Raw genomic sequence first — 17,049 nt, 5'->3', positions numbered from 1 at the left:
CTGCTTTGCAGATAGCAAAGCCCTCTTGAACAAAGACTGATACAGAGTTGTTCACTTGTATCTCTGTGGTTGATTTACAGTGCGCTTGATGGGGCAAATGTCCACAAGCTCACTGTTGTTCTTCTGTTTTAAAGAGATTTTTTCGAAAAGCTGAATGAGCAAATTATGAAACTCTTAGAGATCAGCAGCCATATTTTTTCTATTAAGGAATACTGATATTCTACAATTCTAAAAGAATGCCACCGAATTCTGCTCATAGTCATATTGATGGAAAGGTAATGTCACAGTAGCATCTCTGCCCACCGGTTTATTTAATTTCACTTGGCTTTCCTTGTCCTTCCTCTTTTACTCCTTTTATAAATGTGCAGTGGACAAAGTACATGAAATATTTACAAGCTCTCATTCCATGAATAAGAGGAAAGGTACCCAGACAGGAAGGTTATACTGCTGGCATCTACCTCCAACTGCAAAAATGGAACTAGAGATGTTGGGAAGAAGATGAATTAATCAGTCTACTCGTGTATGACTGCAATCATTGAAATCATGAAGAAATGTACCTTTCATAAATGATTCAGGGTGTGGAATGAGATGCAGATCAGTTAGCAAGCCCACTTTAACAGGTTTAAAATATTTAATGCACTGGTAGTCATCCTGTGATGATGACCAGACTGCAGTTAAAGTAGTCTCCAAAACAGGGGAATGAAAAACTCTGTCTGCTAACGCTTTTGAAGCATTATGACTTGGGAGATTGAAACTCTGTCTGTTCTGCTGATGTGTTTAATTTCTAACTGCATTGTATTGCAAAATCTCGTTTTTAAAACACTTTTATGCCTCTTGACCTATCACGAGACTTTTAAGCTGTCTGCACTAGATAAATGATATCTCACATATCAGAGTGAAAGATGACTCCCATTTCCTTTTCCAATGCTATTGGAAAAATATTGCATTCCTTGGTGTTTCTCAAGCAGAAACACCTTTAATTTATGATGCTAGAATATAAATGTTGACTGCTCTATTTTTGCAGTTTGAGGACAGCTATTGTTTTATGCACCTATTGCAAAGGACAAATAGGAGAGCCAATTACTGTCATTAATCTTTTTGCAAATTCACAAAGGCTATGAGATCATAAGCACCATTTCCTACTTCTATCAGCAGCTGTCATTAAAAGTCCTGAACAATGTGCAGAGCAAATTAAAGGTATGAGCCTCAGCCAGCCAGGGGAGAATGGTATCCTTCAGCTACCTTTAGAAATAAGAGAGATTCTCTCAGTTCTGTGGTCTTCATAAAACAAGAAAATATTAATAGTGAAGAACTGTCTTTATGACAACATCAGATACCTGTCAAATATGATTATATAAGCACAGTTGACAATAAAGCTAGATTGCTTCTTAAAAATTCCATGTGTGTTAATCAAAAGTGGCATATCAATTTTAATGGCATTGTGTTTCTTCATGCAAAAAAAAAATATTTAGTGGGAGTTGTAATGACAATGGTGCTTATAGAGAAATAATCCTTATTCTTTTGATAGGCAACAAGAGAGTAATAGTGTGTGATAATTTCCTGCCACATTTTTTTCCTTTTTTTTGGATTGAAGAAGTTTGTGACCTTTAATTCCTGTTGGGATTGTGGTGAGTGAAGTGAGCTTTTTAAAGGTGTGAATCCAAGAGTTTCTATGTCCTTGCTGTCTTCATTCTCATGAAAGAAGACAGGCTTAGAAACAACCTTCAGAGAAGAAAAAGAGTAATTAGGGCTCCAGGTCAGGAAAGCATCTCTAATAAGGATAGGTTGTACTTAATAGAAAGAACACACTTTGTCCCATTGACTTGAATGAGATTTCAACACATGCCTGAGTTCTTTCCTGTGCCCAAAAGTACTGTGGATCTGATTCTTCAGATAGCTGCTGCCAGGTGTAGGGATTAGGAATACAGTAGAATGTCACCATCAAAATTTACAGTACTGTGGACTTAGAATCATAGAATCATAGAATATCCTGAGTTGGAAGGGACCCTTAAGGATCATCAAGTCCAACTCTTGACACCACACAGGTCTACCCAAGTTCAGACCATGTGACTAAGTGCACAGTCCAATCTCTTCTTAAATTCAGTCAGGCTCGGTGCAGTGACCACTTCCCTGGGGAGCCTGTTCCAGTGTGCAACCACTCTCTCTGTGAAGAACCCCTTCCTGATGTCGAGCCTAAACTTCCCCTGCCTCAGCTTAACTCCATTCCTGCGGGTCCTGTCGCTGGTGTTAATGGAGAAAAGGTCTCCTGCCTCTCGACACCCCCTTACGAGGAAGTTGTAGACTGCGATGAGGTCTCCCCTTAGCCTCCTCTTCTCCAGGCTGAACAGGCCCAGTGCCCTCAGCCGTTCCTCGTACGTCTTCCCCTCCAGGCCTTTCACCATCTTCGTAGCCCTCCTCTGGACACTCTCCAACAGTTTCATGTCCTTTTTATACTGTGGTGCCCAGAACTGCACACAGTACTCGAGGTGAGGCCGCACCAGCGCAGAGTAGAGCGGGACAATCACCTCCCTCGACCTACTAGCGACTTACGACATAGCAATGAGCATTCTGTCCTGATCTGAAAACAAAACCAAACCACTTGTTTCCAAGTAAATATCAAGCACCTGAGTGGGCCTGTTGTTATCTTTAAGTGAAAATAAGCTGTAATTTTGTCTCTGTGCTTTGCTGTGCCAAGAAAACACTGAACTGTCTCCCAAGGACAGCATATTTAGAATCCAAGAATATGACAACAGCTTCTTGCTGTCATTTTGCACCCAACTCATTCCAAAAATCCAATGGGTCCATTCAGTCCCAATTGCAATAATTCTGTAATGCTTCGTTTTGTCCTCTTTTGTGAGACCATGGTTCAGAAATTGTTTTCTTTCTTTGTAGTTGCTTCTTTAATAATGCTGTTCAGTTTCTGCTGGGAATCAGATCTTAAGGTTTTCCTATCCTACATGTGAGGAACTGTGATATTAACTTTAAAGAAAAATCTTTTCCCCAGTGACATCAGTAATGATTGTGCTGCTGAAGCCACTGTCCTTTTTCTGGATCTCTAGTAAAAACCAGCAAAGCTATGATATTTCCCATGGGCAAATGGGAACATCTGAGCCACTAATGAGGATAGTTTACGTATCAAGAATTCAAGCTGTGAACACTCCCTAAGATGCAGGGATAAACTCCTAGGGGATTGTCACTGGATCTATGGCAAGTTACCCAAGGAGAGTCTGCTCCAGCACATTTAATAAATCTCAGATGTCTCCTGATCAGCAACAGTTCTTACCTTTGTTTTGTATCTCAGGTAAATGAGGGCCTTTGCGAACCAGAGTACAATGTTGGCACCAGCTCATATGCACTATATGTGAATAGCGTGTCCTGGGGCATATCGGTGTCTGAAACATGACTTTACATAAAGCATGGCTGCATTGCTGACATTTATCTCCGTGCAAATTCATGCATGGACCATTGAAATGATGCAAATTCTGTGTTTGTTTTGAGACAGTGGTAGTAGAGAAAATAAGTTTCTGCAAACACTTTTCTTTCTGAGGCAAGTGAGAGAATTTTCTCAGAAAAAGGCTGTCAGGCAGTTGGACATATTTCTGCTGTTATTCGCTCACAGCTCTGCTGGAAACTGCCAGGTGGGTTTGCAGAGAATGCTGATCTCTGAATTCGGTCCTGCTGTGTCAGTCTTGCTGACAGCAGGCTGTCCTGGAGCCGGGGCCCTGGGTTTTTCAGATTACCTTATTCAGATCTGGGAGTCCTAAGGACTCAGGTTTGAAGGCAAGCTGTGCTCTCTGCTCCGTGGCAGGTGGCTTGAATGCCCTGCCCTGGCTCAAGGCCTACTGCTGAAGGGTTGCAGGACATTCACAGCAGCTTAGATGCAGCAGAGTGGCTTCAGCTCTCAGAAGAGCCAGGGGCGCTTCTTGACGGTCTGAAGCATAGAGGGAATCCCAGGCATCCTTTGTTTTGGAGAGGGCTGCTGTAAAAAACACATTGGGTAGGCTCTGCCCTGAGCTGGGTGGCAGTCATTCAGCTGCCCTGCATCCTGCGGGGCTCCCCAGAGAAGCCCTGAGAGCCTGAGCAACCAGAAGCTCAGTTTTCCATTGGAAAACAATGAAGTGATGCGTTCTGTCTTTTCCCCAAGGCATTTAAAAATCTTCCTGCAGCAGAAACTGAATACTGACCTAATCTCTCATCTGCATTGGACTGAAACATTAGAAGCTAACCATGGCTAAGATTAAATATTATTTAGAGTTGGCTGTAGTAGAGCTATCAAACACTGAGAGACACACATTTACAGTAATAAGTAACAAGTTTGTGGTAAATGCTCAAATGCCAGAGGCTAGATAAGATCATTTAGCATGTTCAAATCCTCCAGTGGAGTTAAAGCTGGGGAGGATTACTGTAGCCTATTGAATTGCCAGTATAATTTGTTGCAGCAGGCTGGTATTTCTTGGCAATTTGCAACCATGTACTGAATTGTCACCTTCCTAATTATTCTGGAAGAGCTGGGAGGGTCAGGGCCCACAGTATAATAGTCACTCTCAACTGTCAGGCAGGAGGTGATTGTAGATTATTCTAGCTCTTTTCTTTCAGCTCTTATGGGCAGGATAGGGTTCACAGGGAAAAGCAGATAAACTGGGTGCTGTTGTTTTTCCAGTGGAGTATATGTGGAAAGTTCAATTATTGATCGTTTTAAATAATAATGTACACTTGTTATTCCTACTTATCCAAAGGATTAGTTTTCTTTCCTATGTCATGCTAAGAAGTATCATTTCTCCTCACCATTAGGGGTTGCAAAACATACTTACATATGCATTCATGAGCTAATGCGAATAAATATTATTTACAATTTAGATTCCTATAAAAAGGAAAATGATACAAAAACTTTCATGAATTCAGAGTCAAGTGGCAGTGTTGAATTTTTTTTAATTATTATTATTCTTTTTGCTGTTTCTTTGACTTGAAGATCCTTATTCTCACTAAAAAAAAGAAAAAAGTACAGCTTTCTTAGGCGCTATTACTTTTTGTCAAGAACTCAAACTGACTGAATTCTGTTTTTTTAGGTATTCTCATCTTTATATTACAAATTATTCAACAGCAGCTGCATTAAAAAAAAAAACAACAACTTGTGACAAATCTCATGTGATTCAGGGAAAATGCTGTGGATTGGTTTGTTTATTTTGGTTTTGTTTTTATTTATTTTGTTTTGTTTTCGTATTTAGTTTACTTTCTGGTACTTTCTGGTACATCTGGTGTGAGATGTTGAATAGAAAACATTCTGATAACCCAGAATTACCTCTTTGTTGGTCTGCCTTCCTGAAAGGACAGCCTATATGTACTGGATTTGTGTTTTTTTTTTTAAGCACTGAAGCTTGGTGAATAAATATTTTCCTCATAAGAATAAAGAATTGATTGCTTTTTCCAAGAAGGGCTTGAAAACATTTACTAGCAACTGAAATATGAAAACCTTAATTCTATGAGGTATATACAAAGAGAGTTTATTTATTTTTATTCTGAAGAAGCTTCTGGGCTTTGAAATCAGTGCTTCCTAGAAGCATTGGCAATTTAAAAATAATGAATTGTCCACTCAACTAATCTTTTCACGACTCAGGAGATAACAATGGGAGGATAATGTTAGAAACAATCAAAGATTCTAGCATTAAAATATGAAAAATGGACTGAAGAACAATTTCAGGCTTTTCTTTTGCAGAAATAATAAGAGCAGCCTAAGTTATTGTTCATCATATGTGTTATAAAGCTATTATTGACTACACAGGTACATCACTACTAATACTCAATATTTCAGGTATTTTGATTTGCTTTAGTAGAATCAAAGAGACATCCTCTGGCATAAACTGGTGGCGTTCAGCAGAGCCTAATGGAGAAATGTTGATTTATGTTACTTAAGGAAATGGAAAAATCGTTGAACTCTAGGGTGTAGAAGGGTGTAGATTTGTATTTGTTCTATTTTCCCACTCTGAAGATGATGTTTGATTGTCACTGCTTAATAGCTTGCTACTTTTCAGTCTTTTTGAATTGTCAATGGACAAACGCATTTAGAGCTGTGTCAGCTGGCTGACTATTCAGAAGTAAACCACCCCTGTGAAACTCAAGGCACCTGTCCTTGTTTATTCACAGTTAGATTTATGTTGTTACTTCCATATTCATGCAAATATAATGTGTCATTCTTCCTTAACCATGCCATCGTGATTCCTGACCAGAACAGCCAAACAGTCTTGATTCCATCCGTTGTATCAGGCTATCATTGAGTTTTCAGGGGTCACAGATATAAACAATATTGTTTGCTTTGAAAAGCTGTCTTCTGAAAAAAATAGAATTGTCTTCTTTTAACTCCAGGTTCCCAGTTGACAGCAACATATAACTTTTGCAGAGCTGGAGAGAATTAGGGGTTAAAAAAAGCAAAAAACCTTTTATTTCACAATGGTGGGTATAAAGTTTCTTGTTTCCCAGACAGGTATTCCAGACATCAGTTTCACCACTGGAAAAACATGTACGCTGGTCACTCTTATAGGTGTTAAACACCAACATTGTTTGGACATTAATATTACTATATTGAGGTCACTTTTCCTATTTGTCTACTGCAGGAGTTAAGATAGGACAGACAAACTTCAAAGGAGTACTTTTCCAATATATTATAAAACAAAATGTATTTACTGGAGTAAAGTGTTAATCCATATATACCTTTACTGAATTAATATAGCTTTTGGAGTAGTTCAGGCCCTTTCAGCCTAAAATGAAGCTGAAATTTTTGTTACAATTCACATAGTTTGAACTTTCATGTAAGTAGCATCTTCAAACATTGAACAGGAAGAACCCACATGTGGAAAATAGGTGTCAAGGACACTTTTCACAGCATTATTGGCAACATCATGAAAGCTCAGTTGTGCATCTTCTGAACGCATAAAGTGTGAGTTTAGAGCATACTAGAAGTCAGTTTTAAGCTCCATATTAAAAGTCTCTCCACTTGTAGTTGTAGTACTTGTTAAATAGGCAATGGATTGTTAGGGTTATGCTGTGATGAAAACTATGAAGATATCCAACATACCACATTTATTTACAAAATTAGAAAGTATGCCCTTCCACAAAGTTTGCTGGGCACAAGTGAAGGAAGCTAAATGTGTCTGATTCCGCTTTGAAAGAAGGAACAATCTCATCTGAACACAATTTTCAGAGTTTACATCACACAATGCCTTAATAAAAAGAAATTACTGGTGCAAAGTCTGTACTTAAGAACTGTTAGCTGAAATACATCAATGAAAGTTGGTGGATTTGAGAAAGTTGTTTTCCAATTTAAAGTAATCCTGTTTGTTTGTTTGTCCATTCTTTGTGTTGAACTATTGCTGGTCCTATTGGGTCCTATTGCAATAAAGCATTAAAATCCCACCCAAAAGAAACAAAATTAGGAAAAAGCAAAGATCTTATGAAGTTCCACTTCTGTCCTTTAACAAACAAATGTTGTTTAAGGAAGACATATATTTTTTTTAACTTCTTATTCATAAGTTTGTTACCCAAAAGGTAGTGTTTCCATTATAAATTTAATTAAAGAGCCCCATTCTTATTGAAATAATTTTGTGCACAGCATGAAGTTCAATTTTGTTGTCTTTAGAGATCAGTTGAACAACGAAATTGGGAAAATTGATAAAAACAAACAAAGAAAAAAACACAGATGTGGATTCCTATTGCTGCACTAACTAAGAATTATTGATGTATCTGGAAGGGCAGCTGTAGAGGTACTCTGTCACATTTCCATCTCCTTTAAGATCTTCTTGCAAGGGAAATTATGTGTATGTTACTTTTAGTTGATTGGTGTGTTCTGAAGGATCTGGAGTTTCTTCCAGAATGTAATGGTCTTGATATTTGGAGAATGTTACTCTCTGTGTTAGTATTGATGACACGCGGTGACAGTTGCTAAACTGAGAACATCAGTACATCAGCTTCTGAATTGTAAGATCCTGTAGAAGATGTACATAGCTCTACACTGAGAGTGATGCCTACAGTGGGAGTACATGTGGACTGAAAACAAGCACTACTTACGAATTGTAGGAGAGCACAGGCTCTGATGCCATGTAATGAAACACGTTTTCCTTATACATTTCAGGTCTTAGGTACTTAGATATTCCTTATTGCTGTGATATTTGTGCATCTCACAACGTAAGGATGTTGTGACACACGTTTTTCTCAGTAATTCCGTAAGAGGTAAAAAGTTTCTATTACGCCTATTTGTGACAGGTGAGAAACCCTAAGTCAAAAGAAATAAGGATTTGTCGAGGTAACATAGCTACTTTGGTAGGAAACAACTGAATCAGTGTCCTAACTTTTGGCACATTCTTCCTCTTTAGCCACCTCTGTTTTACTTCATTTTGCTTAGAAAAGAGAAGAAGAGGAAAGACAAAAGGGTGAAGAACAAATAAGGCAGCAGGAGGAAATCCGAGCAAAAGAGCTGTATCTGAGCCTCAAGCAAGCTCAGCAGCACAGTCAACACAGTGACGATGACCAGGAGTGGGAAGAACAGTGTGAGTAAAATAACCTTCACAGGATTTGTGTATTTCTAAAAGTTACTTCTAAAAGTCTGCTTCTGTTTGTTTTTAGAGTGGAAAGAAGTGTTGTGAAAGATCTCTTATACCTAGAGCAATGCAAAATGCTGTATTATTTTGCAGGAGATCACCAACACGCACTTACAAATGAAAATTGCTATGAGTTTACCAATTTCACATTTCTTTCTGAATAAGAATCTATGTCAATGCCTTGGAAAAAAATGTAACATACCCATAACAGTGACTGAGATCATTATTTTTTGTCTAATGTAATTTTGGCTTAGTAATAATAATTCTGGACACACTTATTTGAACAGCTTGTCCTCAACTATCTCTGAAGAGGTAAAATCTGTCTTCATCTGTATTTTAATTCCTTCCATATGGTGATGGGGTCAAGCTATGATTTCAGCACTGAAACTCACTTCATTTTGAAGGATTACAGTAAATAACACTTAGATTGTTGCCCTGGAAAAAATCCTTATGATGATGTTCTCAGTGTATGGAGATCCTGTTTCTTTTTAGTCACCCTGAAATTCTTTATTGATATCATCATCAGGATCTATTTAAAAATATATTAGTGTTTTTTTAAAAACCTGCAAGGAACAGAACAACTATATGACTCTGTTTGTATACAGACTGCAAAAAAGGAAAAGTCCACATCCTGGTAATAAGTCATACTTAATAATTATCTGAAGTCTATTGTATAATTGAGTATTTTTGTTGGGGGGAGAATATTTTTGTTTCCCACAGCTAAAGTTATTTGATTACTTTGCAGAAAAAGAAAATGTGATGTTTGGAAAGTTTTAGCTTTATTTAGGGGATATTAGAGTTTAATCAACTAATACTGAAAACAGAGCTTTAGAAAGCTGACAGTATGTGTGTTGCATGAAATACCTCATGAAGTAGGAAAAATATTGCCGTAGTGTAACTTATTTCCTGACAGAAGTAAAAGTAATGTTTCAAAATATGTGATGAGTTAATATAATGGTTTTACTGCTCATTCAGGAGTTCCCAAAGACTAGTTTCTGAAATCCTATTACCTGGGATTGGTGTAGCAACTAATCATTCTGTACAAAATTAATTAAATTTATATAAGATGTACTGGTGCCATTTCCCAAGGTGGTAGCATGGTATGCCCATTTTTGATCAATAAAACCTCTGCATGGTACCACTGTCAATAAGGAAAATGTAATTGTTCTCTGGAGAATTATCTAAATCCAGGTGTATGTGCTTATTCTGAAAGGAAAAGTGATGCTTTTTATATTCTGAGCATTTAACAGCAGCGTAAGTTAGGTCAAAAATAGTCTTTGAGGTCTTTTCAAATTAGCATCAGCTGGCAACCTAGCATACAGGATGGTATTGTGTACTTTAGGACTTCTTTGATGGTAGATAAGGAAAGAAAATACATTTACAACTATGTTATAAAGAAAAAATCCAGCCGATTTTTATACTGACATTGGCAACAAAATAAAATACTATAAACTTCACTAAAAATAGATATAATTTTCTTACTATTGCAATTATTTTACTTTTATGCATTAAAGAGGTAACTCAGGTTTTGAAACTGTTGTTTCGATTTAGTCAAGGAAAGCAGGTTGTGGAGGGACAGACACCAGAAATACAATAGAGAAATTTTAGGAAGAGGCAGAAAGAAAAGGAACAAGCTATGAAATGCTTTGAGCATGATTTCTGTAATGGCAGTCCATGTCAGTTAGAACACTTTCAACTGCATCGTATGCTGACCGATATCTACAACCAGTATTTTTTCATGTGTAAGCTTTGTTTGGAGCATTCTCTATGCTTTGAAGGACTTCTAAATTATCGGTCCATCCTTTGTCACCCTCAGTCTCTATACTTCACTACTTATATTGATGTGTGGTTGTGGTCAAAAGGATGACTGATTGAAGCTCGTGCACTTTTGATACCTAGCGTGGTCAACAATAATAGTGCTGCCGTGGCAAAACAAAAGGTCAGCACCATCTAGCTGGTTGAGTCTTGCAGCCTACTATAAATTCTGCGCTGTCAGAGTTTATGCTGTTATCAGGAATTGATTTAGCATTAAACTAACTGCAGACTAATGACTAGAGTGTATCATGTCCTTGTTTATCCTCTTATGCTTATCTCAGTGTCTCAATTTATCCCAGTTGGTTTGAGGGCTTAGAACTGCCTTCCATTAGCAGATGGCTGTGACAGTTTAAGATATGAAGATGCAGTGTTTAGTGCCTTAGCTGAAACCAGTTCCTGCACTGGTTTAGAGTCTGCCATCAGTCTACACTGAGCTTCCTGAGGAATGTTCGCATCTTTTGTTTCTCTAACTTTGCTTAAAAAACAGAACCTCCAGCAGACAGGTAACAACAAATATCTGGACATATAAACATCTTAAACTGCTGAGGAATGAGCTAGTATCTCAGGTTCACCACACTTTTCACTTTTAAATTCAGTTCCAGGGATATTTTTCCCCTTTCTGTGTCAATCCTTTCATTTTGTCTTCATAAATTCCTTTGAGACACTGAGAGGCAATTTAGTCAAGATAAGCAAAGCTGTCCATTTGTCATCTTTTCTAAGCAATAAATAAATGTAGGAATACATAAGAGAGGTCTAAGCGGATGTAATATTAACATCTTTTGTCTCCTAAACACCTGCGATAGACCATATTGCCCATTAGGAACAAGGCCAGGCTCCTTTGTGTCTTATCTCCTTGAAGTCAGCCCTTCATATTCAACAGTGCTGGGGTCAGTACTGAAGACGAGCAGCCATGCTAGAGCAGCTATTGTGGAGAGCAAATGTTGCAATGATATTGATGACACTACTAATTTATTTAGTAGATGCAATTTAGAATGTGATGAGGATTCATCTCTCCTCATCTCATTATCCTTTAGCTGTTTATTGCTAAGGCAATAAGCAAAGTGTTGCTAATATTAGTTTCTGTTGTTCTGTTCAGTTTGCTTCTGCGGTTTGCCTGATTGTGCCAAATAACAATAAAAGCCCATAGAACTACTGTGTTAATTGAAATACATAATTTCAGTGCTTTTTAATATACTAAATGACAAGCGTGGAATAACTTGAGAAAGTGCTACAAGGAAATAATGGTGGTGTAGGAACAATTACACACTGATTTCATGAAGTAGATATATGTTGGGGTGTTTTAGAGGGCAGTTGCAAGTTAATATATGGAGGAAGTATATAGGTTGACAAATGAGGAGATGAATAGTAGAAAAGGCTGATTCAAAAAAATCCTCTGTTCAAAGCTCCTATTCTGTGAAACTGAGAAGTGAGAACTGAGGCTAAACTTGGATGGAGTCATGTATATATTCTGATTTAGTTTTGAACCTTTCTCAGGCTGTTCCATTTTGTGTGTTTCTAGAGTATTCAATAAATAATACCTGAAGCCAGAGTCTCTGAGTGTGACTCTCTATTGCGTGACAGTAGAAAAGGGATTTATAAAACATTATAGGAAAACTTGTAGCATAAGTATTCATCTGATTGAATAGTTCAAAAGGCATACTGTTAGTATACTCCCAACCTCCTGCAAACTGTAACAAGTAATGAATTGCTTGGATACTGTCTGACCAGCTGCACTTACTTCCAGACAGACATTATGCCAGTAAAAATGCAAACATGATTGAGTGACTTGCTCTATTCTTATACCTTTTCTGAAGCACCCACTTTTGGTCTTGGAAACAGGATACCAGTCTGACCTTTTATGGCCATCATTACGTTTTTCTACAAACTATTCTTATGAACTTTTTTTGGTCTGAGTTTTAAAGGAATTTATGTTCTTTTGGTACTTGCCTTCCACAGAAATTCTAGTGAGTTTACTGGCAGGAGCATTTGATGCAATGCTGAATTTTAAAGTGAATAGTTCCCTGTTCAGCTGTACAGTTAAGTAAGCAAGTGCTCAACCTTAAGTATTTGCTCTTTGAACTTCAGTAGGTCTCAGAGTGCATTGTTGAATAGGGATGGAATTATTCACATGCTTTTAGATAAAGATTGCTGAACTGGAACCACATTAGAGAATATTTGTGGGAATTTTTTTCAATTAAGAAGCAGAAAAATACCATGTGATTCGTATGTGCACTCAGAAAATCTGAAAGTTGAATTTTATTTTTAAGTAGTCATTTCTAATTATTCATAAAAAAGCTTTCAAGAATTATTAATGAAGGTAAAATTAAACCAAATATTTTAAAAAAGGATACACGTTCATGGCCACTTTTTTTTCCTTTTGCATAGCTCTGACTGTAATTCACACCCCTTCAAAATCACAAAATATTAGAGAAAATGGAGAATGCCTAGTCTTTCACTAACGATGTGATTCAAGTTCAGCCCCAGCACAGGAGAAATTAATCTTCATCTCTATCAAATGACTTTGTATTAGAACCTTGCCAGGATTGTAAATAGGGATTTCCAAATCCTAACTGAAAATATAAAAGGTGTTGCATTTTCACTCGAAAGATCATTTAGATTAGCACAGAGAAATTATAGGTTTTCATAAAGTGCTCAAGCAAACTCAAATTAAGACCTGTGAGATCATGAGAGCTATTGCATGCACAAGCCTTGTGGTTTCTTCTGTGTTGTTAGAGTATGTTCACACTGCAGATCATGTAGAAGCATCCAAACCTGCTCTAAGCTAGTTATTTCTAGTAACGATAACAATGTAATCATGCCAGAGGTCTCTGTCTTTTTATCAGTTTTCTGGGAGGGTTCATTAACCCATTTTTTAGCCTACTGCAACTATGATCATATCGGTATCTAGCAGATATCTAGCATTTCTACACAAGATAGTGCCATCACACAAGAAGTGGGCTGAATTGTACCTGAGCTGAAGGAGGATGTACCTCTTCTTGGTACGACCAACTTCCAAAAAGAAAACTGGTAGTGGAGATGGACTCAGGGGACCTGGCTGAACTATGGATTTCCTGTGCAAGCTTGACAAATCAAATTCCTAATTTCCCAGACTTGACTGTCTTGGCATTATTCTGTAATATAAAAAGAAGAGGAATATAATATAAATTGTGTGTGTGTGTGTGTGTGTGTGTGTGTATATATATTTGTAGTAATTCTTGATGCTAGATAGAAGGACCTATAGCAGTGATTCAGAGATTTTCGAGAACAGGAGATATTCAAATATCCAGTCTCCTCACGGATAAAAATGATTATTGACTTTGATGCTTTGCACAGGGGTCATGCCAAAAGTAAATTTACTGTAAAAGTGTCTTTTGACAGCCAGTCAATAATTTAAAAATGGATTAAGAGACCCTATGCATCCCTGTGGACCATGATGTTCAGACACTTCAGCTGGAAAACGTTAGTAAAAATTCTTCCTCATGTGAAAGAGATGCTTACATTATGTATGCATGTATATATATGTGTGTGTGTGTATAAGAATACGTTTATACATAGATATCTGATGTGCAGCTTTCTCTATCCCTGTATATATATATATATGTATAGATACATATGCATATACATTTATATACATATATAGAAATATGCATACATCTATATGTGTAGGGATAGGGAACATTGGATGTCAGATGTTAGTATTTGACAGTTGCAAACTGTTAGCTCTTCCCACAATTTTGAGATAAGAAATATTAAAATTTGTTACTGGTTGGGAAAATTTAGTCCAGGTCACAGGCTTCTGATGGTTTAGATTCGTTAGGCAGTGAAAAGACAGAAGAAATGTCTACTGAAAAAAGTATCTATTGCTGAGGAAACTGGGGCATGAAGACACCATGCCTTTTTCCTTACCAATCAGCCTGTACATCAGTAGAAAAGAATCCCCAAAAGCTCCAGGCAGTCTGCCCTCGATCTGTATACTGCAATTGTAACAAACAATGACTGGTTTCTAAATGTCTCACCATGCAGCATTGTACTCATCTTCCTTGCTGTCTCTCACATTATTGCAGACACAAAGTCCGTGTTTAAAGCAGTCATTACTCAGTGGCTCTACAAAGGATAAATCACAGAAATGTTGTACCTAGTACACTTGACCTATTGAAGTAGCATATTTAGATAAGATTATGTACCCTTAAAAATAATGACCTGGAAGATAAATAGTGAAACCTATTACTCAGTTTTCTGTACAGTATGGCTGTTTGTTACTGCATTTGGCTAAAAGTGCAGGGTGTGTAGTTAAGTGAAACTGAAATTCTGCCAGTTGTGTACATAGAAAACGTCTATGACTCATTTATTATGCTCTCTTGATTAGTTTTTAGCCCTGTATACCTTTCTACTTATAATAAGATTATATAGCTAAACTTTAAGGTCTCCTTTCAATCCTTCATATACCCAGAGGGTTTTATTTTGTTTCATTTTCTGTTAAGCACTTTTATTTCTTGATTCCATTAGACCTTTTCATAATTCAGACAGATCCATTTGTACTTGTGCTTGCTTTAATTCAGGAGTGTAAACCAGAGGCGTGCAGACAACCTAATGAAATGCATCTGTCTGGTATTATATCATGTATTCCTGGTCACAGGTACAATCACAGTAAAGTAAGAAATAGCATGTGCACTTTATGAATTGGGTATGATCTAAGCCAGGATAGTCATGGCAGGATTGATAATTGCTACTGGAGGCAATAGCTTGCTGCTTTAATATTTGCTTCACTGCATGTTAAAGATTTGTTTTGCACTGGAATAATTTGCCTGCCTGAAGTTATTTGTGTCTCAAAAAATCATCAAAATGGAGCTTGAGGCACCAGGAAAGAGCTGATAGATGACAAATATTTGCAGTACGATTCTTGGTACATTTAAGTCACACCATTTTGACAACAGGATTGTTAGTACACTATTTTTAAAATAAAGAAGCTTTAGTGATAGATGTCTGACCTGCAATGGCCAGAGTTGCAGTTCCATCATTTCAGTTTATGGAAATTAGTTTGATTTACTTATGTATCCCTGGTCGGTGCCATTGACAGGTGTGTATTAAATCTGCCAAAACAGATTCTGTTTTTTTATATCCAATCTCAGAGACTGAAGTGGGAGACAATCCCATCCTTAGCATCAGCATGCCCTTTACAGTGGCTATTTATTTCTCTGTTGTTACTGCAGCCATTTTTAGACTGGAGTTTTCAAGATGGAGACTTCTATGATTTTAAATAATTTAATGCAGATAGCATCTGCCTTCAGAAAGAAAGCAGCATTAACAACAAAAAGTGCAACCTAAATGTTAGGTAATTGTGTGTTTTGGAAGAACCTCCTGCAATTCAAGTTATGTGCATAGCTGCAATGAATTCTGTTAAGCACAGACTTAAAAATCAAGTGATAGTTAATATTCTCTGTTGAAATGTAAAACTTGATGTACCACCAGTCGAAAAGATGTCCTGCAGCAAAATTTCTCTTATTGCACCCAATGCAAGTGTCAGATGTAATCGTAACGTGGAGGATTAGTTATTGCCAGCAGTGATCAGGTCATTGGTAGCTCAAGTCTGGCATCCTTCTAGTGGTGGGCCTGTATTTGAAGCATCAGGAAGGTTATTTCGTTATCTCTTTGATACTGCATTATAATAGGAATGTTCTTAAAATCAAGGAGTGTGAAGAATAAATGTAGTAGGTTGTTTAATAAGGAAAAGGGTAAATGGCTGTTAGTATTTCTAAAGTCTCTCCTTCCAACCCTTCCCATTCATTCCACCCAGTGCGTCGCTCCAAAGCCGCAGATGAGGAAAGGAGCCACAAAGCACGCAGGGCACGGGATGAATACCGACGGCAATCCTTGCGAGCCATCCAGAAGGGAATAGTGGCTGGTCTGAGTAATTTGTTCCAGGGAACAAGCCTGAATAATGAACAGGAGACAAAACTGAACTGCAACAGTGCAAGTCCTTTGCAGTCTCTCTCTGCAGCATCCAGGTTAGTTTGTACAAGAGTGACTTTGAGATACAGTTTCTATTAAACTGCTCCCTCTTCAATCCCCACCATTTCAACGAGCTCTTCCGTTTTTATATATTCTCACAGTCTTGCTGTTTCATAAAGACCACAACAAGAATATTTTGTAAAAAAGTGGAAACAGACTGCACACTTAATGTAAACTAAATGACATTTATTTTTCAGACAATTTTTTTTTTAAGAGTCCACAAAGACAGCAATGGGTCCTTCAGAAGTTAGTATTAGATCAGTATGCAAGGTTGTGATATGGAGAAAGGCAAATGGACAAATTCTTAGGTAGGTCTTAAACCTCAGGCCTAAAACTGCCCGCCACTTCATGGATCTTTGGAACATTTTACAAAGAGCTGTCATGCTCCCAAGTTTCAGGGGATTTAAGTTTTCTTTAGGCAAAATCAAGTGTCTTTATTTTCTTTTCTGTTTATTAATGTTTCATCTGGCTATTTGTGAATGCCATGAATTGTGGAAGAGGAAAAAGACACAAACTGGCAGATGGGTGCTAGAAAGTCACTGTTTTCCTGGTTATAACTTATACCATTAATTTGGCTTCATGTGGTGATAACGACAACGTGAACACTGTCAGGATGTTTTAGCATTAAATGCTAAAA

General features: G+C 37.4%; 1 protein-coding gene across 3 annotated transcripts in view; it reads left to right on the top strand.

The window, feature by feature from the left end:
- The window catches only part of SH2D4B (SH2 domain containing 4B), a 98,739-nt gene that overhangs the window by 48,528 nt on the left and 33,162 nt on the right, over positions 1–17,049 (top strand). For all 3 annotated transcript variants that reach the window (XM_021269759.4, XM_021269761.4, XM_021269760.4), the window contains exons 4-5: positions 8,393–8,537; positions 16,198–16,408. In XM_021269759.4, the coding sequence (XP_021125434.1) occupies positions 8,393–8,537; positions 16,198–16,408 (356 nt within the window). The remainder of the gene's footprint in view (positions 1–8,392; positions 8,538–16,197; positions 16,409–17,049) is intronic.

Source organism: Anas platyrhynchos, chromosome 6 (genome assembly GCF_047663525.1).
Source record: "Anas platyrhynchos isolate ZD024472 breed Pekin duck chromosome 6, IASCAAS_PekinDuck_T2T, whole genome shotgun sequence".
Classification (NCBI taxonomy): domain Eukaryota; kingdom Metazoa; phylum Chordata; class Aves; order Anseriformes; family Anatidae; genus Anas; species Anas platyrhynchos.
Note: the sequence above shows the minus strand (reverse complement) of the source record. Positions and strands in the feature narration are given on the sequence as shown.